At 42.2% G+C, this 23,781-nt stretch overlaps 1 protein-coding gene across 12 annotated transcripts in view; it reads right to left on the bottom strand.

Moving 5' to 3' along the window:
- The window catches only part of PATJ (PATJ crumbs cell polarity complex component), a 260,848-nt gene that overhangs the window by 116,320 nt on the left and 120,747 nt on the right, over positions 1-23,781 (bottom strand). For all 12 annotated transcript variants that reach the window (XM_053243239.1, XM_053243238.1, XM_053243236.1 and 9 more), the window contains one exon: positions 12,519-12,627. In XM_053243239.1, coding sequence (XP_053099214.1) covers positions 12,519-12,627 — 109 coding nt within the window. The remainder of the gene's footprint in view (positions 1-12,518; positions 12,628-23,781) is intronic.

Below are 23,781 nucleotides of genomic sequence, written 5' to 3'. Positions count from 1 at the left end.
TCAAGCTGACATGTCTGCAGTTTCCTGACTCCTCCTCTCACCCCTTTTTGAAGACAGAGACATTTGCTTGCATCTCACCTATTCTCATTGACTTCTCAGATATTACAGCCAGTATTTCAGACAGTTGCTTCAGTACCCTGGGTTGTAATTCATTTGTGCCTGGAGATTTAAACTCATTTAAGGCAGCTAGATGATCTCTTACCATCTCTTTACCTATCTTGAAGTACATTTCCCTTTTGTGTATCTGTTGCCTAGACAGTTTACCTTTTCTTGTGAGAGAAGACAGATACAAAATAGGCATTAAGCAGCTCTGCCTTATATCTGTCACCTGTTACTATTTCACCCTCTTCTCGACAAACAGACCTACCACTTCCTTGACCATCCTTAGCTTACTTTTCCTTAGCTTTCCCAAAACCACCCCTACAGGTTTGCCCTCCTTCCATTTCCTACACCTGTCTTTTTTACTTCTCAGCTTTTCAGAAAATTCTCTGCACATACACACTGGAACCTCCCTTCTTCCTTTTCATTGGAATCTTTCACAATATTTCCTTCTCAGTGCCTTTGGTATCTCCATTTTCAGAATCTGCCAATCTTTATTAATTCAGTTTTTTCCTTGACAATGTCTAGATCCTATCTTTTTCTCTGAGCTCATTAAAGTCAACATTCCTAAAATCCAGGGTACATGTCCGATTCCTGAAGTTTTCCATCCCCTTAATATAACGAACTCTAAGATAACAGCGACACCTCCCTGGGCATCCCTCATTTTCACTTCATCATCCAATTCATCCCTGTTGGCAAAGTCTAAAGTACAACATAGTTGATTCCTTGTTTCTTCTGCCAGCTGCTGAAAGATGGTCAGAAACAGAGGTCAAAAACTTATTGGACCTTCTCCCACTCTTAGCAGAGTTAGACTTCCAGCAAATTCTCCAAGAGAACTGAAGTCCCCCATTATTACAAACATGCAGTTCTTCAAATATTTGGTGATCTATCTAAGGAAAGCAGTCCATGTCTTCCACTTGACCAAGTGATCTACAGTAAAGTCCCATGTTGGTATTGCCTTTGTTAATCTCTCCTTTTATTTTTTACCCAGACACTTTTGTTTGGGCTTCCATGCTCGGATTCATGAACTTCTGTGCATATTTTTTTTAAAACACATTTTAAAGTTTATCATGCAACCACCCTCCCTTTCTGTTGGGTCTATTCTTTATGAACAAATTCATTCTGATCTATTTCATTCTGATCAGTTGGAGAAAAGATAGTTAAAAAGAACTGTGTTAAAATACCATGATGGGACCACAGTTTTGGCAAAAAATTGTTTCAGCTGTCAGATGAAAGTCATGTTAGTCACTAGTTGTAAACAGAGAGGGTTAAAACATTGTGTCACACTATTGAAAAACACAAGACAAGCAACTTTTGATGCACACTTGAAATATGTGTTACCCCGATATTGACATAAGCTTTTTTTGAGTCAGGGGTGTGCAAGGACCAATTTTAGCGGTTCGGTTAAACCATCCGGTCGGTCTGTTCAATCGAACCGATTCGGTGGTTTGAAGGGCTACACTTGTAAAGGAGAATCCAGTGAGGATTCTCCTGTATAAGCAAAGGGGAATACCCCCTTTAAAAGGTTTCTAAAGAGTGGCTGGGGGAGGGCGGCAAGAGGGCACATTGAAAGGTAGTTGTAAGGTACTTAACAGTCCATCGCTCCCTGCAGAAGCCCATCTGCCCAGACGGCGGCACAGTTCTTGAACTGAACTGACCCTCTGCGGATGTGCAGAGGCCATTTGCATGGCCTCCATGGATGCACAGAGGCCAGGTCAGTTCAGAAACCACACTGCTGCCTGGGTGGGTGGGCTTCTGGGGTGGAGCGCCAGACTGGTAAGCACCTTACTTTCAAAGGTGCCCTCTCACCACCACCACCCCTGTCCGCCCTTTAGAAATCTTTTAAAGCCAGGATTCCCCTTTGTAGAGGGGAATCGTCACTGGATTCCCCTTTAAAAGTATAGCCTCTAGACCCACTGAACCATTCCACTGCAAACTGGGCTCTATTCAGTTCAATCATGGAGGACCACCTCTCTTTGAGGTCAGTCCAGTTCACAATCGAACCGAACTGGCTCAGTTCGCAGCGGTCTGGTTCATGACCAGTTTGTGCACACCCCTATTTTGAGACTTCCTTCTGGCAACAAAACACAGCATTTGACATTCTGAACCACAGCATTAGTTGTGAAAACCTGTATCTCAACAATAAAATGAATCAATCAATCAAAGACTACATGCATCTCTATTCTTGCTTTGTAAATTTAAACTAAACTAACTGTAAGAAGTTGCAATAGAATTTGTCTCTGAATAGTAAGTCTCAAAAGCTCTGTAAATAGCCCAGTTCAGTGTGAAAAACTGTAGGTCAGCTATATTCACTTATGAAGCATTTCATTTCAGGGAGGAAACATGGAACATATACCTGTTGTTCCGTAAGCACTGGTGAAGAAGGTTAACCATTTTCTGAACATGTGTGATATGTCTAATTGTTACTTATTAATATGTGTATTTGAGATATATTATTAAAGTTTCAGCTTTGAATGAATTATAATTATGTTTAATTTCAGTTGTGATCAACAAAGTGGATGAAGAGTGCACTGTGTCATGTTTTTTAGAACTCTATTGCTCATGCCAAAGGACAAACAACATCAAGAGATTTATAAAATAAGGAAAGAGTAAGAGCCACATAAAATGGATGTACTTGCTAGCTATGATTGCAGGAGGGAAAATAAGTCTTTAGAGGGTGGGAAGTGAAAAAGGTATGCTTTTGGAACCACAACAAAAATATTTAATACAACAAATTATATAGTTCTATTGTAATAACTTTTGAATTCTATGTTCATGTCCTGTTCATTCCCACTATTTCTTTTATGCAATATAAATAAATTTAGGCGTGGAAAATTAAGCTACGTAGGTACTGCACTGAAGTTGAATTAGTTCAACTGAGCCTGTACAAAACCAATGGGCTGCACAAAACCAATGGGCAGCATTCATACTAGTTAGTCATGACTAAACACCATTGAAATAACTGAGACAACTTACTCATAAATCCCATTAATTTAAATGGGATTTAATTATGATCACTTAGACTGGAAGATGTCTATTGTTATCAAAGCATAAAACTGGCTTCCCTAAGAAGATACAGGCTGTAGGAGAAACTAGACCTAAACCAAAGGGGAAGAGCACCCAAGTTTTGTGAAAATATTTGCACCTTTCAAGAAGCACACAATCCTCCCATTTTTGCCAATTCTATGGGAACACTCAAAAGGGAATTCATGGGAGGGGGTTGGGAATATTCCTGTTGCCTTGGCAATAGGGCTGCACAGGGAATGCCATGCTGTGCTGAGTCAATGAAATTGATCCTGCACAGAAAAGCAGTGAGCATTGGCCTGGATGCAAACTAGTTTGTGTTCCCTATTGGGCAATTCTAGTGAACTAGTGTTTTTAAGCCCGTTATAATAACAGGCGCTAGGTCCCCCCCCCACTTTACTCCTTCTTCCTTTCTCTTGCCTTTCCCCCCCTTTCTTTCTCTCATCCTCTCTTTCCTTTCCTTCCTTTCCTCGCTCTCCTTTTTCCTCTCTCTCTTCTCCTTCCTTTTTTTCACTTTCTCTCTCTCTTTTTTAATCTTTTCTTTCTGTTTTCCTCTTTTCTTTCTATAATGGGCTATAATGGGCTCTTTGGGGCTGGTGGCTCCCCCACCCTTTCTCCTTCATTTTTTCTCCTTCATTCTTTACATCTCTCTTTCCTATTTTCCCTTCCTCCCTCTTTGCTTATTCTATTTTTTTCTTTCCCTTTTCTCTCTTTTCTCTTATTCCTTTTTTCTTTCTTTTCTTCTATCTATTGTCCTGTCTCCCTCCCTCACTTCTTGTTTTTTGTCTCTCTGTCAGCATGTGAGTCGGGGGCTCCCTCCTTCCCTTCGCTCCTCTCCGGGAGCACCCTGCTGCAGGGTGCCTGTTGCGCGCCACCGGGCTCCGGCTCCAGGGCCCTGCAGCGGAGCTGGTGAGTGAAGCACTGTGGCCCCGCAAGGCGTGGGGCGGGGTGACGGCACCGGCGGCGGGATCTGGAGCCCCGCTGGGGCGTCTGGGCCTGTGCAGAGCGCCACCGGCCTCTTGCTCCCTCCCCGTCCCTTGGGGCTGCTTCTACCTCGCAGCAGCAGCAGGTGCGGGGAGCACAGCTCCTGCTCCGGGGCTGTGGGTCGGGGCGGCAGCCGCGCACTCCCCACCCCACCGCCCAGAGGCGGAGGTGGCAGCCCCTGGGGGTGCCGCTGGGTCTGGAGTGCCCCCGCCCCCGCTGCTCCCTGTGGGTCTGGGCCCTCCAGGCGAGGAGGGGCTGAGGCAGGCGAGGCCCTTCCTCTTCCCCAGGCAGGCAGCAGCTGCGAATGAGTCACGGTGGTGTTTATTTCTCTCTGGACTGGGTGGGCGGGACACTGGAGGCTCGCCCAGCTCCTGCTGGACTACAACTCCCATCAGCCCTGAGCTGTCTCTTCTCCCCGCTCTTATCTTCTTGCCGCTTTTGGTTTTTCACTCCCGCGGGCCCGTCTTTTAACTTTTCCCCCCCTGGTCTTTTTTGTTGGTTTCCCGCTGCTCTCTTGGTTCCCCGCTGCTGCTTCCGGTTCCACCGCTGCCGCCTCAGTCCTCCCGGTTCCCCCGCTAATGTCTCTGTCCTCCCGGTCCCCGGGCGAAGCAACCGGGTGAAGCAACCAAGATGGCTGCCTGGTGCCTGTGTCCGTTGTTGACTTGGCCGTACTGGGCATGCGCTCCGCGCATGCCCAGAACAGGCCAGGGAGGCACGGACACACGCCTTGGTGTCCGTCCACAGACGGACACCAAGGCTTTTATTATGGAGGATGAGCTGTCACGTTAGGTGAGCTTTCACTTAGAGCTCATTTGGAGCTTCAGAATATGTACAATGGGCCTTCATTTACCTGCACTGCTTTCAGCACATAATCAAATTGGATTTGCTATATGGTCTTGTGACATCATGAGCTTTCACTATGTGATTTCAACTGGCTGGGACAGTTAACTAGAAAACCGCAGCCTGTTGAGCAGGGATATACGTGGAATGGTATCTGGGTTCAGTTCAAGCTCGGAAAGGAACACAAATACCCAGAATGTTTCATCAGAACCAAAAGGTCAAGCTGGTTGTTCCGACGGAACGAGCTTGGAACACTTGAAACATTCCGAGCGCCATTTTGGGATTCTAAAATGGTGCTCGGAACATTCTGACTCAGTGTGGAGTCATTCAGTTCAGAGCTCAGTACAATCTCTAAACACTAAGTCTCTCATCAGTAGCATTCCTCACATGGTGAGGATCTTTCCAAAACTTTTATTCCACCTTTCAGAATAAAACGGTCCAGAGGAGCTCCATAAAGCTGGTGCACCACAGAAAAAGAACATGCTCTGCATTCCTTAATCTGTCAGGGAAGCAAAACTTGGAAGAGACCACCATCTGCAGGATGTCAGGGAGGCTGGATCATGGGGAGCGGTAGCTGCGGGAGACAGGGCTGGGAGCGTCAGGAGCAGTGTGCTGGAGAGAACGATGAGTTGGGGCTGTGGGGCAAGGCAGTAGTCCAGTCAGGCACATGCAAGGAGATCAAGCCAGGGAGTCCATCAGAACATAGAATTAGGGTCAAAAGGTCAGTAATGAGTAGGATGGTCAAGCTGTAAAGTCAATCAAATCAGGGGTTCGAGGCAGGAGTCCAAGTCAGGAGCCAAGTTCAGTGCCAGATCAGGAATTGGGAGTCAGAGCAGTTGGATGAGAAGCAAGAGTAGTCGCAGGCCAGGGGTCACACCAAGTAGTCAGGAGAGTCAAGAGGAAGATGCACACCAGAGCAAGTAAACCTTAATACTGAGGTAAGAATTCTCTAGCCAGGAAGCCCTTTTATATATCCTGTGCTAGAGGACTGGCCAGTGAGTGAAAGGCTGGGGTGGGGCCTGCTCCAAGCTGTAAAACCCCAGAATCTGTCTGCAAGGAGCCTTGGCTATCACAGGAGGGAAACAGTGTACAGAGCCAGCATAACACAGGCCTCATCACTCTCCTACATAACAGGTGAATATAGATATTTTCAAAATGGCAGCTTAACATTAGCCCTCTTCAGACATTATATAAACTAGGGATAGTATAGCACCCCCAAGAGCATGCTCTGAAGTATCACCCTCACACTGTTGCACACAGAAACCCTAATCTCTACTATCCACAGTTTTGGCATTTGCTTGCAAAGATGGACATTCAGGAGAGGCATCAGAAAGAATTCCCCAACTGTAAGAGCTATGAGGACCCCTTGCAGTGGTCTCCTCCACTAAAAGTTTTCAAACAGAGGCTGGATGACCATCTGCCATAGGATGCTGTAGCAGCTTCCTGGAGGAGCATAGCTAGAACTCCTCCAAAATTAAAATTATCGGATTCTATGAAAGCTTTAGGAAATCTTATTCCAAACATTTCAGCAGAAAGATCTATAGCTCCAGAAAACTTAACATCGCACTTGCTGTAGCACTTCTGACTATATTCTTCTGAGCACAATTCTATTTTGCTTAAAGAGAGTTCTATAAAGCATTGCTTTGCTTCATTTTTATTAGAACTTTAGCAACCCTTATTTGTATTCTGACCCTCACTTTACAACAACAGATTGAAAGATGTAAGCTACAGAACTTCAAAGCCTCCACATTTATCCTTTACATGTGCATTTCTTGGAGCTGCATGTAACCATTCAGAGCTGAATGGTCAGTTTTCTGCCATAAGCACTGGACTGTCCTGGCGACAGAAAAAAACCAACTTTTTTGTTGATTGTAGTATGCTCCTGAGACTGCGCAACCTCAGACAAACAGCTGCCATACTGTCATGGTTCCCTATCACCTCAACAGTATAAGAATATAGACTGAGCTTGTGGACGGACTCCGAGGAGGAGGAAGAGACGAAGGGGATGGCAGCAGAGGTGGGAGTGCAAGGTCTAGAACTTGCAGAAGAGAGTGGTACCAGCCCACGGGAAGCTGGAGAAGAATTAGAGCCTGTCGTGGCAGCTCCTGTGGAAGGACGGCCAATCTCAGCAGTGGAGAAATGTCGCTCAAAGAGACAGCAGGAGATTAAGGACTGCATGCACAGAACAGCTAGACTAACAAGCAAGGCTGCTGAGTTGGGGAACCATGATTAACAGCACATGGTTTCAGCCTATATTAGCCAGCTTTTCCACAGCTGCTGTGCTGGTATCAACGTTGTTCTTCACTGAGCTACTTGGCTGTGTTCCTGTTTGCCTTGCCTTTAATTGTTCTTTAATTGTTCAAAATAGCACAAAAACGACAGATACGTAGCACTAGGGAATGAGGGGAGGGGTGGTTAGCCATAGGAAACTCCTATGAGGGCTATTCCTGTCTCAATGAAAAATGGACCATTTGGACTCTGTTTGTGGATTACGATTTGGACTCCGTTCGACTGACTGGTGATGTTATGACCCGGACTGACTCTGGTTTGAAGAAAATGCTTACTGCCTGGCTTTGTTGTTTGACTTCTGCCCCTATCTGTTTCACTCTCCAGCGGCTGAGATTTATAGCTCCAGATTAGTGGGACAGGTTTATGACAAAAGTTCAACTTGATGGTTGGTTCCAATCATATATATGTTAGGAATTTAGATATCATGTTAAGTTCTGCACTTAGTGTCATAGAACCATAGTAAAGACAGAAGTATGTTCAGTGGACCAGTGTCACATGCTTATAAAATATGAAAAGCAAAATTATTGGCAATACATATTACATCAGAGATACAGTATACAAAGAAAAAAAGTTTTAAAGAGTTTTTTCCCAGTATGCCACTTTTGTAGCTTTGCAAATTTATCTGGTTATCTGTCATGTGAGAAGCATTCTCTTTACATTTCAAAGGCAAAAGTCTTAAAAAGTTATTTAACAAAAAGACGATAGTAATGCAGTAGCAATGTAGGAGCACTAATTTTGATCCAAAATATAGAAAATACTTCTAGACAAATATATAATGAATGTGCAGATGGTGCTAACTTCTGCAAATACAGACAACATTCTCTAACTTGATATAAGCACTTATGAACACAGTTAACTGTTAACAGGCATTTTATGTTTCTCCTTCCTAGAGGGTTTACACATCACATCCTCAAGAGACCCAGTTCTAAGAGCAAGTACAGTTTGAAGATGCATTTTAGACATGCAAGGCTAATAAGCAAGCAGTATGCTCTATATGCTCAACAGAATGTTACAGCTGTGCTGGCTGACTAGATTAGATGTTCCTTATTTGTTCCAGTTACAGCATCATATTATAGGGACTGCTAGAAGATGCTGTTTGCAGCAATACTCAGATTCTGAATAAGAACAGTGTCTGGCATGCATTTATAGAATATCGTAATTTATCCTCATTCTGGCAAGTGTCTACACGCACCCGCTCTCACAACCTGTTATGTCATATCTCTAGCTGCAAGTCACTGCAGTGATGCTAAGTGTTCTTCTAAGTGATAAAGTATCAGTTTCACCAAGAGAATTCTCTTTGCCAGAGCTACCTCTTTTACACACAAAATCAAGCTTCATGAAGTTCTGTGTCTGCAATATATGACAAAGAGGCTGAAATAAAAAGGATGTCAAACACAAAACCATGATTCTCACATATTTCAGAGTTAAATATTTCGATCTGGTGTGTGCATGTATGCACATGTGTTGTGTACATATAATCTCTCTCTCTCTCTCTCACACACACACCATGCTAAATATTTGCATCTCATTCTCTGCATAAATGGATAGGAAGAGGTAATAGTATATCACAGCAAGTAATAGTACAAAATCGTATCACACTTGGTGAATGAGAGCTTGCATTTTGTTACCTCACACAATGAAAATGCTGAACATAGATATTTCGCAACAGCATCTTTTTATTGTATTTGAAACATTTACCTAGAGTTGTCTCAGGCAAAATATAAAAAGATGAGCCATCTGTTTCCACATTTTAATAACATTTAGTCAAGAATAATTAGATCAATTTAAGCATCCACTATAGAATTCTGATGCTGTCAGTTTCACAGGCTGATTCAAATGCATTACATTGTTCTGAAACTTAGCCATGACATTTTTTAAAAGCACCAGAATGCAAGTTACCATTACATCTTTCTACACATGAACAACTGAAAGAACAAGAAATGCTGTTATTCTCATTTACCTTCTCCCCTGCACTAGCTGTTAAAGACAGTCCGACAATAAGCTGGAGGAAATAAGTAGATTCTTGAATACGTACCTGGGAAACCCCCTTGTACCATTGCTGTATCAGTATGCACTTCAAGGTATCTGCATTCCTGACAAACATTCAAATGCTGTGAGCAGCTCAAATCCTCATCACACACATACACAGAGACTCAGCGCTTGCCTTTCTTCTGACGACCTTGGGCCTGTCTCAGATTTCCCTCGCCTTAAGGGCAAGCTGTCAGTTCTCTTTCTAAGATGAGAAGTGATCAATTACACTTAATTTCAAGCTTGTCCACAAGCAAACAGTTACATCTGTCAGCAAAACTGCCGGCACAACTATGCAGGAAAAGCAAATCCCTGGTTTCCCACATCTGACCCACTGACGCTCTGCTGCTGCTCTTGTTGCTGCTGCTGCTGCTGCTGCGTTGTTGCACTGCTGGAGATCACTAATATTCAAAAGGCATCCCTTGTCCTGAAACAGGAGTCAATTTAACAGAACATGATGGCTTTTCCTTTCTCAGCAGCTAAGGCTAATCTGGCTCTTAATGGCCCACTCTTAATTGCAGAGACATGGTTTATTACACGCAGCCACATATATTTACGGATGATTTTTTTAAAATTCAGATCATCAATGGATGTCTATCAGCCCAGAATACATGCTCAATTTTAAAGCAGGCTTCAATTTTTTCATTAACTGAGATCACCTGGGATGCCCCAGAAACAAAAGCTATCCCCTCTAACAACACACCACATACTCAGTTATTGCTTGCATTTTACTGGAATTGAATCTTTATTTTGGTCATTGACCAGACAAACATTTTACTGAAGTGGTATTACAATCTGCATAGAAAACTAAAGCATGGGGGAGGGGGTGGAGCGGAAATAGCGATTAAAATAAAGTCAAAAGGATGCATAGCAGGAACTAAACATTGGGAAATTGCTATTCATGATCTGCCCTAAGTGGTAATTGTTCTTTCCTTCTGAAGAACATCCTCTATACTTTGTATCTGATATAGCTGGACACAACACACATCCACAGAGATAACATCTACTTGATGTATTAAACAAAGAAATAGCCTTTAAGCAACTCACTCCCCCACCCCACAAAGTATAAAAGCTTATAAAGTTGGCCAGGACTATATGGCAGTGTTCCATTGTCAAGGATAAAGTGGAAAAGTTACAGATTTTTTGTAGAGCAAAAAATTAAAAAGATCAGATGCATAGACATATTACTAAAGTACTATGTACAGCTCAAAAATTAAAAACCAAGCCTTCTGCATATAATCCTGCTTCTATGTGTATTCTGTGATAATCTCAGTGCACCTCCTGGTACATTTAAGAAAATCTATTATTAATTACATTTTTCAAAAATTCACATTTTGCAGAAAGGTTTTTTAAGTTAATATGCTTTGAGCCAGTCCTGGTTCAGCAACAATTGTTGGTGACTGCAGTGACATCTATCGGAGAGGAAGCATTTGACCAGAGATACCTTAGGACTATATACTTCCCTATTTTTGTAATAACCAAAATCTTTACATTTGGAGCTGATTTGTCCCAAGCAATGGGGCATTCTCAGTGGAGACATTCTCTCCAGCAAGTTCACAGAACAGTCAGTTAACACACTTGACCTTCTGTCAGATTCTATATTTAGCAGAAAATGATTACATTGTTTTTATCCGTCGACACTTTTCTACATTTCTTCTACGACACAAAACGCGTCTATAATTGGCTTTACATAAGGTAGTTTTAGCAACAATCTGAAGAGACTTTTATTTCCCCAGCATTGCATTAGGGATTGAGCCCATTGTAGATCCATTATCTGGGACCCAAGTCCCAGTTGGGGATTCAACACACAGCTCAGACTAAAATGGAAATTAGATAAATTAGCTTAGCCAACAAGTATGTCACATGGTACTCTCTGACCCCTACAACAGCATCCAGGCTAGGCTTGCTCACTGATCTGAGCAACGCTGGGACTCTGCTGCTGTGTTTCCTGTCATAGACTCCCCCTTCCTATGCTTTCACTGCCTTGCCTCTTCCATGACTTGACAGGAATTTGGACTGACAGACTCACAAGTGAGTGTTTCTGGCGAAGTGGTTTTCTACCTTTTCCCGATCAGTGTACTGTAGAGTTTGCCACTGTCATCTGAAATTTAAGATACTTCTCCTGTTAATCTTTTCTTTCCTCTGCCTTTTTTCTTCATCACACCTAATTCAGCCTCAAATTGTTCTGTGCCAAACTCCACTTTACCTTTTCTTCTCTTTATGACTGTCATTATGTTCTCCTCACAGATTTAAGGCATTTTAAAGTAGCTGAATGGAGAGGAATAGTTTACACAGCACACTTCATTGCTGGTTGGCATAATTTGTGCCAAAACATTCCAGACCACAATAGAAAAATGGCAATGGAGTATGTTTGCATACTCTTTAGCATGATACAAATGGTAAATCTCAATAAGTCAGTCTTGAAGCTGTAACAGGGAACAGTGTATATATGAGCTGTGCATTATATTTAGAGAACATCATCAATTCCAAGACTAAAAGACTCCAAGACTCATGGAATCAATTCCATGAGCCCCTGGTGGTGCAGTGGTAAAACTGCCGCCCTGTAACCAGAAGGTTACAAGTTCGATCCTGACCAGGGGCTCAAGGTTGACTCAGCCTTCCATCCTTCCGAGGTCGGTAAAATGAGTACCCAGAATGTTGGGGGCAATATGCTAAATCACTGTAAACCGCTTAGAGAGCTCCGGCTATAGAGCGGTATATAAATGTAAGTGCTATTGCTATTGCTAAAAAGAAAAATGCTTGGATGTACCTCTTAAGTGAGGTACACTGGTGACCTCCAGACAGACTGCTGCATGCATAAACAAGAGCACACAAACACTATTCCTATTGCCCATGGAAGTACACTCTCCAGTGCCTCAGGAGTGAGAACTTTAAAGGACTTGCTTTATTCTGGTGTGTTTGGTGAAACAAGGATTTCCCCATCAGAACTCAGAATCTCTCAGTACTTTGATAAAATACAATTCTAGTACCACACATATGGAGATGAGCCATATCTTAGCGGCAGAGTATCTGCTTTGCGTACAGGAGGTGCCAGGTTCAATCCCCGACATCTCCAGGTAGATATGGGAAAGACTCCTGCCTGAAACCTTGGAAAACTGCTGCCTGTCAGACTATATGGAGAAATGGTCTGACTCAGTATAAGGCAGCTTTCTAACTGAGTACTATTTAGCAGTAGCAGTACCACATATTAAGAACAGCACTTCATACAGAGATGCAAATATCACATAACTTACCCTCTGAATAAGTGTCTTCCTCCTCTTCCTCTGTCTCTTCAGAGCTGGACTTTCTTGGTCCTTTGTAAGGAGGTTGCAATTTCATTGGTGGTGGAGTTCCACTTTTCTTCTGAAAAATAAATAAATAAAAGCACATTATGAATAGAACCTTCACACACTTTCATTTTCTAGGCAAGAATCAGCATATTTCTCATTTAAATGCTGTTCCTTACAGATGCTTCAAGTTCAGCAGATTCTTAGATTTCTTAAATATTTTGAACTCACACTAAAGAGCTAAACACATAGAAGATTGATAGCTTATTAGACTGCTGGAAAAACATAAGCACTTTCTTATAAATATAACTCCCAAACAAAACAGATAACTTACTTAGCTGATATCACCACTTTAAACATTCCCAGTTTTTGGCAAGGACTTTAATCCTTTAACAAATCTATTGCTGCCAATGTACTTTACAAAAGAACACTTCCTGCATAAACGCTCCACAAGTATTATAGACTACAATATTTTACTTAGCTCAAATTAACATAGGCTTTATACATACTAGAATAAAATTCCATTACCTCACATAAATAAAGGCATTTTTGATAATGATGGATATAGTAGTACATATCTCTAAAAGAAAAGGCTTAGACGTACTGCAACAGGCACATCCAAGCATCTGTTTCTCTGGCTCAAAGTAACCAAATCATTTTTTAGCTACACAGTTTTACTGAATTATATTCAACCGCATCTCATGCAGTCGCAGTGCTAATAGCATGATGCACTTTAGCAAGCAAATGGTAAGTACCGGATGTAATGAGATCAACACAAATGGCCAGAAATTTCTTTTTATACAGTAGGGAGTTATTACTGAGGGTCCACATGTCATTTTTAAAAGAAGATTCCTCACCCCATAGAATCAGTAAAAGCAATATACTGAAGTACGTTAAATCCTTGTTTGCACAATTCACATTGATTCTAAGCCACGTTATGATAATCAGCAATATGGAGTGGAAGCCAGGCGCAAAGTTGGGGGTAAATAAGGCAGCAGCACCTTATATGAAAGTGATTTCCAGAACTGATTTCATCTTTGATAAAACAGATTCCATCCAGCGGATAACAAAGACATAGAAAATGAATAAAATTGGGAGAAGTAACCTGCCTTACAAGAAGCATAACAAAAATCACACTATAGCTTTATCTAAATAGGAAGCTCTCACAGAAGTACTGTAGAAGTACTGCTGGAAGGACTACTGCAAGTACTTCTGGAAGAAGTACTGTTGGAAGCAACCCTGTAACCAGTGTGGAGCCAATGGGTGCACCGCCTCACCTAGAGCACTGCTTCACCGCAGCTAGGATTTTAAAAATATCTATCTATCACACACACACACACACACACACACTAGCTGGGTGGGCAGGCCGGCAGAGGCACAGATGCTCCCGCCCGCCTGGCGTGGTTTCTGGCTGGCTTTCAAGCTGGCCTGTCCCCTCCTCCTGCCCACTGCCTGCTCCTAGTGGCCGGGCCACCGCCACCTTCTCATGCAAGCAGTTTTCTTCCTATCCCCGTTGCCAGTCCGGCAGCTATTCGCGAACTTTCGCAAGAGCCGCCACGCAGGGGATTAGCAATGGGTACGCCTAGGAGAAATAAATATATAGATATGGCAGGTGGTGCTGGTGCCAGAGGCACTTACCCCTGGACTTCCGGGCCAAAGTCCAGGGCCTCCACACCCCCTGGGCCCCCGCAAATCCTCTTTCGTCTGTCCCAGGTGGTGTAGTCATGTCGTGCCTCTGTCTATGCTGCACTGGGAAATGTTTCTACTAATGCATATTAACATAAATATACCCGTTTCATATTTGTACATTCTTGTGTTGCTGTTTGTGCCCTCAAGAATACACCATGTTTATAAATACTGTGTGTGTCACTGTGTGTATGTAGGGGGATTATGCTTAACTTGTGGGGAGAGGAAGGGGCCCTCCAAAGGCCTTTAGGTCCAGGCTCCAAAATTACCTAGGTCCACTCTCACACCGGGAGGGAGCTGGTGCTCCCTCAAAGTGCAGGAAGAGTACTCCAATAGGTATTGCTCACTCAATATTTCCCTCCGACTCAGGGTGGATTTTTCATGAACACAGTCACACTATGATTACTCAAATTATCATGAAAGAAATTACTGAAATATTAGAACTTTCTATTCTGAACTAAAGTTAGACTCCATCTCTTGGACTTTTCCCTTTTCTCTGCTTTTCAGTTTCAGCTGTTTTCTCTACCCAGCCAGCAATAGAGAAGCATGTTTGCCTGCATAAGAAACAGTTTGTTTCTTCTGAAAATATTATGATAGTGAGTAGACAGAGCAGGGCCAGGTGCTTAAAGGATGGAAAAGAGATAAATATATCCTAAATCACCAACACCCCTACCAGGTTACCTGTTACCCCTTTAAAGCACCCAGTATGCTCATGAATCCCCCTCCCCCAGCACTTTTTGATGACAAAGGAAGAAAACACAGCCTCAGAGAAACAGAAACATGGCTGTGCATATTACAGTTATCTGCCTGGACAGCTAGGCTGTATTCAGCCTGGAGTTGCACCGTTTATCCCATTTCTGATTTCCCCCTGAATGTGTGCACATCAGTATGAGCCTTTTTAGGATTTTTAGGGAGAAATCCTGAGAACTAATCCTTTAGACGGCATGTAATTAAAAAGGGTTTCCCTGGTTGTTTGGCAGGAAGGAAAATCTATAGAGAATTCAGAAACAAAACTAGAAGGAGGCTATCTCAAGGCCAAATTAAGACACATTGCAAGCAGGGGCGTAGCAAGGTTGGAGTGGGCCCAGAGACAAGATTTTAAAATGCCTCCCCCTCACTGAAGTAAATAACTAAATTATTTTTTAAAGGTTTTGTAAATTGTGGACGATGCAAGCCATTTAATGGTACTAGAGAAAGACATGCTGTTCTGGTAGCTCCATGTCTTAACACTTACATCAATTTCAGAGGATGAATACAACTGAAGGAAACCCGCGGCTGGGGGAATCTGTCATGTGACTTGCCTCTGGGGGGAGGCCGTGGGCCCCCAGACAACTGTCTCCCCTTGCCCTATTATAGTTACGCCCCTGACTGCAAGGTCTTTATTTTGTGTCTGTCCTTCCAGAAAGCGTAAGGAGCAGTAGTATGGGCAAGTTTGTTATTCGGGTGGTATCTGAGATACCTGATCCAGCATCAAAGCCAAGCTTAACATCCTTATTTCTTATGGGGAAAAAATATGCCCGTCATTTAATTCCTGGTGGTCATAATGAATTTGTTAACTTGACTTTACATAATCCGTTATGTCAGTTAATGCTCTCTCTGCTTTTCTTCCTAATACTTTCAAAGCTTTTTGAGGTTCCTGTGGAAGACAAATTACTCTACTGGAAGAGCCTATATTCAAATGAGTGAAATTCCATTTCCGTTTTTGAGTTATCTATGGACCACAGGCTAACAACATTCCCTGTTCCCAAAGTTACATTCTTACTTCAATATTTTACATTTCCACAACATAGCTTGGGAACCCATGGACTAATTGGTTGATCAAGCGGCTACATTTTAGTTCAGTTAGTTTTTATTGGATTAGCAGCCCTCATTTCTAATGATTTTTAAAATGTGTAGGTAAGGTATACACTCTAGCACTTGTGACTAAAGTTGGATTGTTGAAGCTTCTTCTTAAGCAGCAGCCCCAGGTCCCACAAAAAGCAACACGTAAACTGAAGGAGTTGCAATGGAACAAAGAAAGGTTGAGTGACTGAGCTGCAATTCAGACAAATTAACTATTTTGTGCAATGGTAATTAGTTAACCATTTGAGCATGCTAAAAGAAAGGCAAGATATCACACTGCTAAATGGATTCTGCTGTGTTTACATAAGCTTTTGTGACAGCCAAAGGATCTCTTACAACCATGACCAAGAATCTTTCAGGACAGAGAGGTTAGTTTGCAGTTACCACTGGCTCACCTGGTGGCCACAGCGGGACAGACCTCTGTTGCTGCCCCGAGACTCTGGAATGTGCTCCATGCTGAAATAAGAGCCTCCCCATCTCTGACAACTTTTTAAAAGTGCCTAAAGACTTATCTCTTCACCCAAGCTCTTAAATTTGACTGTGGTTTAAAACTGTTGCAAGGTTTTTATTTCCTGTGTTCTGACTTGTATTATAACAGCCACCTAATGGCGTAGCGGGGAAGTAACTAGTCTAGAGAACAAGAGGTTGCCAGTTCAAATCCCTGCTGGTATGTTTCCCAAACTATGGGCAACACCTATATTGTGCAGCAGCAATATAGAGAGATGCTGAAAGGCATCATCTCGTACTGTGTGGGAGAAGGCACTGGTAAACCCCTCCTGTATTCTACCAAAGAAAACCACAGGGCTCTGTGGTCTCCAGGAGTCAATACCAACTCTACAGCACAACTTTACCTTTAACTTGTATTATGTTGTTGTAAACTGCCCAGATGTGAAAGTTTGGGGCGGTATGCAAATTAAATAAATAAAGTTCATCCTTGATTTTTGTTATAGCGCCCAGTACTTTACATTTTGTTAACACAATACTTCAGTTGAACCCTACTTTTGTGTTACCTCCATAACTTACATATTCTGTTAGTCTTTGATCACATTATATGTATCCAACATGCACTACTAATACTTTAAGTGATGAAGAGAAATGCTTACTGAGAATAAAAAAAGGAAACCATTAGCAGAACAACCAATTTTTGTTCATGTTATGAACAGTCAGGCATATTACATAATTTAACAGTACAACCTCTACCCGCAGGCTCAAGCAAGATAATTTTATATTATATTTCTAAAAAAATTCCACTTAAATAGTATCTTCACAATGAAATTGCTTTTTAAACTGGCAGCTAGGGAATATCTAAACGTTGTAAAGAAGTTTACATTACTATACAGATATGGCTTTGAGGCATCCATGCTGATATAGCATAGGAACTTATCTATTTTAAATGGAAGTGCCCAGTAGTCAAGCAGTAACTGTCTTCTTCATGGAGCCTTCCGTTCTCACTCAGTCTCAATGGCAAAGGAATCAAGAAGCTGTTCAGACAAGCATGTGTGAATCAGCCTTAAGAGACAGCTATTCATCCCAGACTTTAGAATTCTCTTATTTCAGGTGGTTTGAAAAAGTCAGGGTTACTTTTTGCACACTAGGCTTCTCCTGGCTATTCTAAATTGCCTCCAAATGCAGATGAAAACCCTGCTTTAGCTGGGATTTAATTTGCCTTTCAGGTTTTCTTTTGCATTAACATTTATAAAAATGACAAAGCATGAACGAGATCCAAATGCAATTTTAGTGTCTCCTATGACACACTCAGGCTCAGAATCCCAGGAAGGTTATGCTAAAGTTTGTCTCTTTTGAGCAGCATTTTGAGGCCTCTGGGAGGATTCTCTTTGTTGCCTTTCTTGTTTTGTTTTGTAAAGATATGCAATTCTTTTCATTACTTGTTTCTAAATATTATCATCTGTACCAAGGAGAAGAGTAAGGGGAATTTCCTGATGCACACTGAAAGAATGCATCCAGTGGGTTGTCTTACGTCCTCTATCAAATGTGAAAAGGTCAAAGAAAGTACAAATTGCATTCCCTCAGAAACCATGGTAGATTAAGATTACTTATTATATGAACCAACTCAAAATGATGTCTCTCCTTCCCAACCTTGCCATGATCATTAACTGCTATTGATAAAAGAGCTACCTTGTTGGAAGGCACTATATGAGGAAGACTTTCAATGACCAGGTTACCATGTTAGAAGGGCAGGCATGATGTGAATACCATGTTAATCTTAATCCACTGGATGGCACTGCACAGTTCTGTCAACTCCTGTCCTAGCAGGCCACAAAAGAAGATAAAAGCAAGTGGGGGAATAAACCACACACCTAACAAAATCAAAGTAAATGCTCCAAGTATTGCTGGGTGGGGGAGGAAGCATTTTAAAACATTCATTTTAACCTAATAAAATTAGGTTAATAAAACATTAGGTTAATAAAACATTCATTTTAAACTAATAAAATTAGTTTAGGCTATCAGGTATAACACTTGACAACCCATATTTTATGAATTACAATATGTTAACAGGAAAATTGAACTGTAGTGTCCAGTTGATATGACAAATCTAGATTTACAAACGCATAAAATGCTTTAAAGATTTAAAGCTATGATTGAGATTTTCTACTCAATGTATAAATTTTCTGAGCTACCTCAGGCCCATTCAGGCTTTGTGAATACAACATACTAAAGAGAGATTCAAAGGAACAACATGATATATATTTAAATTATATTTTAGATGCTTAAATTAATGCCAATGAATTCACATCAACAGCTGCAGTGCTGAAGCCATTCACTCTAAAGTTGTTCCTCTATGGACAAGATAGTTTACAAAAAGGTTACTCCATGTAGAAGTGTTTGTTTTTAATCTCAACTAATGTAACATTAATTATAATCCCTACAAATGAATTAGGGAGATTCAGACTGAATAAAGTTTCTGAGGTAGAGTATCATTACCTATGTGTCATCAGTTGCAATCACATACTGCTTCAGCTGTACAGGGGTATGCTTACATTTCATGTCATACACATTGATTTATTTAATGTATTTATATACTGCCTAAAACTTATGTTTCTGAGCGGTTTATAATACAAAGCAAAACAAAATTAAAATTAAAATGTTAAAATATTAAAATAATTTAAAATTTAACACCATGTTTAAAACTACGCATCCATCCTACCTCCCAGTCAAGAATTCCATTTGGAAATATGCTTCCCTAGTTCAGTAGATGGTGTTGAGTTTCCAAGATAAAATAAAAACTGCGGTGTAAACAAGTGAACACACCTAACATGCCACAGATATGATCTGGGGGTTTATTTATGGCAACAATGTAGTCATTTAATATTTTGTTTTGGCTGATAAAATAAGGAGTTGTAATGTTTCTGTCCACTACACAAACAACCCAGCTGTAACTCCATAAGCCCATCAATACTTTATTCACTTCACTCCAAAGGCGATCTTTCCTCTGGACCTTGGGTTGCTGGTCTGTGGCCTCCTGTCTCTGGGTGGGGGGCTCCAAATGCCCTGGTGGCATCCCCAGAAGCCTGCCACCACTCCACCTCTGCCCCGTGCCCACCCTGCCGATATTTTCATTTTATTTATACTTTGAAACTTTTTAGTTCTTTGCCAGAGTGGGGTGTGTGTGAGCTGAGCAGGCCTCCCCCATTGTGGTGGCAGGTGCAGCGGCTGATGGGCCTTTCCATCTGGGCTTTGAGGAAGTAGGCAGAGGTGCTGCTGCCACTTTTCCAAGCTGGGAGACTCCACATTGCGTGCAGGGAGCATAAAGAAAATGGCAAAGATTGGTGGGGCAGGAGCAGAGTGGCGGCAGGCTTCTGGGGAGGCCCCCAGGGCATTTGCAAATGCAGGATTTCTTTTCTAAAAAAAAAATGTAAGTGGAGGGGGTGGGGCTCCAAAGCTTGTGATTTGATTTGATTTGATTTAATTTGATTTCTATACCGCCCTTCCAAAAATGGCTCAGGGCGGTTTACACAGAGAAATAATAAATAAATAAGATGGATCCCTGTTCCCAAAGGGCTCACAATCTAAAAAACATATAGACCAGTAACAGTCCCTGGAGGTACTGTGTTGGGGTTGGATAGGGCCATGGGCTTGCTTTGAAGCAAAGGCTGGTTTAAATCCATTACAGTCTTAAAGGGACAGAGGGGAGAAATCACCATTGACTGAACAGGGCTGAGAGAGATTCCTGCCTGCAACCTTAGAGAAGCCACTGCCAGTCTGCGGAAGACAATACTGAGCTAGATAGACCAATGGTCTGACTCACTATATGGCAGCTTCCTATGTTCCTATGTTCTTATCAACGAGCAGCTATAATCTCCCTGACTGAAACCTGATTTGCCTTAGAGGTGCTCCATCTAATAGTTGAACTTTGTGGCTCACTGATGAAGTTGAGATTCTGAAATCTGTAAAGGGGAAAAAAAATCTATTGCATGACTTCAAAAGTTGTTTTCTTTTATGTCTTGATAGCCTACTTGAAAAGATATACATGCTGATTGGAGCCAGAGTTATTTACTGAGATTACAGCAGCCATGAAAGAGCTATCCTTCACAGCTTTCAAAAGGATTAGGAGCTCAGTCCTTGAACTGTAATACAGAGAAATCTGGAATCCAGGAGGTTAAAAGGGGTTTATGAGTGAGTGAGTGTAGTTAAACAGAATGAAAATGAGCCAGAAGCATTCTGCTTATTATTGGGGTTGCTGTATTCAAGACCCAAATTTGAACACTAAAATCTGTATTACACAAATCAGATGTGTTAATTATGCAAATCAGATCTGTTATTTCTGCATGCCTAATTCGTATAATTTCCATCAGGTGCTTCACCTTTGCTCCTGCCATGTTCCAGGAGAGGCAGCAAGGCAAAAGGAAAAGCAAGGTCTTTGCTTAACTACTTTCACAGCTGGAGAAGCAAAGTTGCTGACTGCAGCTTTACTTACCTTCACAACTAACCCAAAAATGCTGGAGTCACAAAAGGGAGATGTTTACCCACCACTACTATCTTTCCATGCACTTCAACCATTCAAAGTCTGTACACTTTCATCCAACTAAAATGAAAATGGGGATTCTGGGCATAGGATTAGGGAACTCTTTTTGTAATTGTTATTGGTGTTGCGTTATCAAGTGCATAAACACCCACAAAATGAAGAGGATTATCACTCCAACTTTCCATTTTACACAATCTCTCCCAAGCCCTGCTTCAACCCATTCAGGAAAATGAGATTTATCTGCCATATGTATCAATATAGAAGCTGAGCAATTTAAATGCCAAGTCAAAACACAATAATATCCATTAACAATGATCATAGTGAATAAACAGCAGCCAATTCTTTATTAAAAACTAGCTTCCAGATGGCAGCAGTCATTCAACCCCCAGCAAAAGCTTTCAAATATGAGTGTGTTTAGCTTGGCCCCTGCTTATTCCAGCCCTAAGGCTTCCTGTTCATTTATCCCATTTTTCCTTAAGTCTCAATTGGTTATAAGGAAGGGTTCCATGTTGTACTGCCCTCATACAAATTTTCCTGGGCACATGCTCTGCTTTGGAACCTGTGCATGGCGCTGCTTGGTGTATTACGCAGAGTTCATGCATATAGTTTCACTGACCCCTGTCTCTTGTTGCCACCACGCTTTGCCTTCCAGCACAAATCTAGAAGGGACTTGCCTCTGTGTCTTACAGATGGAGAAGGGGCAACACTGGAAAAAGACTGGGGTGGCAACAGATGTGAGATGGCAGCAGCAGGCAGGTGGGTGATGCCCACAGTAGGGCAAATGCCCACATTCACCACGCCATGGTGCATCAACACACTTTGCCTTATGGGTTAGCTGCTCTGTTCTAATCACCTTAAAAACTTGCACCTAATTTGTCCCCAAGCTTCCCCAGAACATTCTAACAGGCACTTCCTGAAAAATCTATACAAGTTTATGGTATGACCATACCTAGAATACTGTGGATAATGTTCTTATCCACATTATCTGGTGGACCACTGTGTGAAACAGGATGCTGGACTAGATAGGCTTTGGGTCTGATCCAGCAGGGCTGTTCTTATATTTTTTATAAAATCTCAAAAAGGATATTGCAGAGGTGGAAAATGTGAAGAGAGCAACCAAAATGATCAGGAAACTGAAACACTCTTTTTGAGAAAGGCTACAACATTTAGAGCTTCTTAGTTTAGAGGGGGGAAAGGAGGGCACATGAACACAAAACTATGCATGGTGTGGAAAAAGGGATTAGAAAGAAGTTTTTCTCTCTCTGTCACAACACTAGAACCAGGGCTCATCCAATTATACGAATTAGCAGTCGTGTCAACTGCTTCGGCAGTCGACACCATCGCTCCCAAGTGTCCTCTCCCACAAAGCAGAGTGCGTGCGGCACCTTGGTATATACCTGAGCTGAGGGCGATGAAACAAGCTAGGAGATGGCTGGAATGTAAGCGGAGGAAAACTCGGGGTGCGTCTGAGCGAACATAGGTTAGAACTCATTATCAAGCCTAATCTGTGGCAGTAATGGAACAAAACATTTTTTTCATCCACCTTACGGGTGGTGTGGGGCCTTTTGAAATCTGGCCCTGGGAAGCATGCATTAGAAGCCTCAGTAGTACACTGTGATGTATTTGCACAGCACTTTGAGGGTAAAGTGGCTTACAATCATCTAGTTTTGCTGGAAAAGTTTCAATTATCGGTCCCCAAGGATGTGGACAAGGTGTTTAGTTGAGTTCGGCCGACCACTTGCATCTTAACCCTTGCCCTTCATGGCTTATTAAATCTAGTAAGGAGGGAATTTTTAGCTGGGTCCAGCAGGTTCTAAATGCTTCATTAAGAGAGGGAGTGGTCCCAGCTTCACTGAAGCAAGCTATTATTCAACCACTCTTAAAGAAACCCAGTCTGGACCCAGAGGATGTAAACATCAATAGGCCTGTGGTCAATATTCCTTTCCTGGGCAAGGTGCTTGAGTGTGTTGTGGCAGATCTAGACACTCTTGGAGGAAATGGACTATCTAGATCCATTTCAATCAGGCTTCAGGCCCAGCTTTGATACAGAAACTGCTTTGATCGCCCTGTGGGATGATCTATGCAGAAAGAGAGACAGGGATTACAACTCTGTTAATTATCTTGGATCTCAGCAGCTTTCGATACTATTGACCATAGAATCCTTTTGGATAGGCTGGCCAAGCTGGGTGCTGGAGGCACTGTTTGGAGGTGGTTCCGCTCTACCTCGAGGCCCGTTCCCAAAAGGTGTTGCTGGGGTTCTACTGCTAAACCCATTGGCAGTTCCATTCTCTCCCCTATGCTGTTTAACATCTACATGAAACTGCTGGGAGAGTTCATCAGGATGTTTGGCTTGAGGTGTCATCAATATGCAGATGACAGTTGTATCTCTCTTTTTCATCAGATGCAGGTGACTGTCCTGAATCTGTGCCTGGATGCAGTAATGGACTGGATGAGGGTGAATAAGTTGAGACTTAATTCAGACAAGACAGAAGTACTGTTGTTCGGTGGTTCCTCTGCCCAAGTCAATGACATTCAGCCTGTTCTAGATGGGGCTGAACCCCCCTGAAGGACCAGGTTTGCAGCTTGGCATGCTCATTGATCCAGTACTGTCACTAGAGGTTCAAGTGGCCTCTGTATCTCGGAGCGCCTTCTATCAGCTTCAGCTGATATACCAACTACAACCTTACCTGGACAGAGATAGCTTGGCCACAGTTACTC

The sequence above is a fragment of the Hemicordylus capensis genome, chromosome 4, assembly GCF_027244095.1.
Source record: "Hemicordylus capensis ecotype Gifberg chromosome 4, rHemCap1.1.pri, whole genome shotgun sequence".
NCBI classification, from domain to species: domain Eukaryota; kingdom Metazoa; phylum Chordata; class Lepidosauria; order Squamata; family Cordylidae; genus Hemicordylus; species Hemicordylus capensis.
The sequence above is the reverse complement of the archived record's forward strand: the minus strand, read 5'-3'. Positions and strand labels throughout refer to the sequence as shown.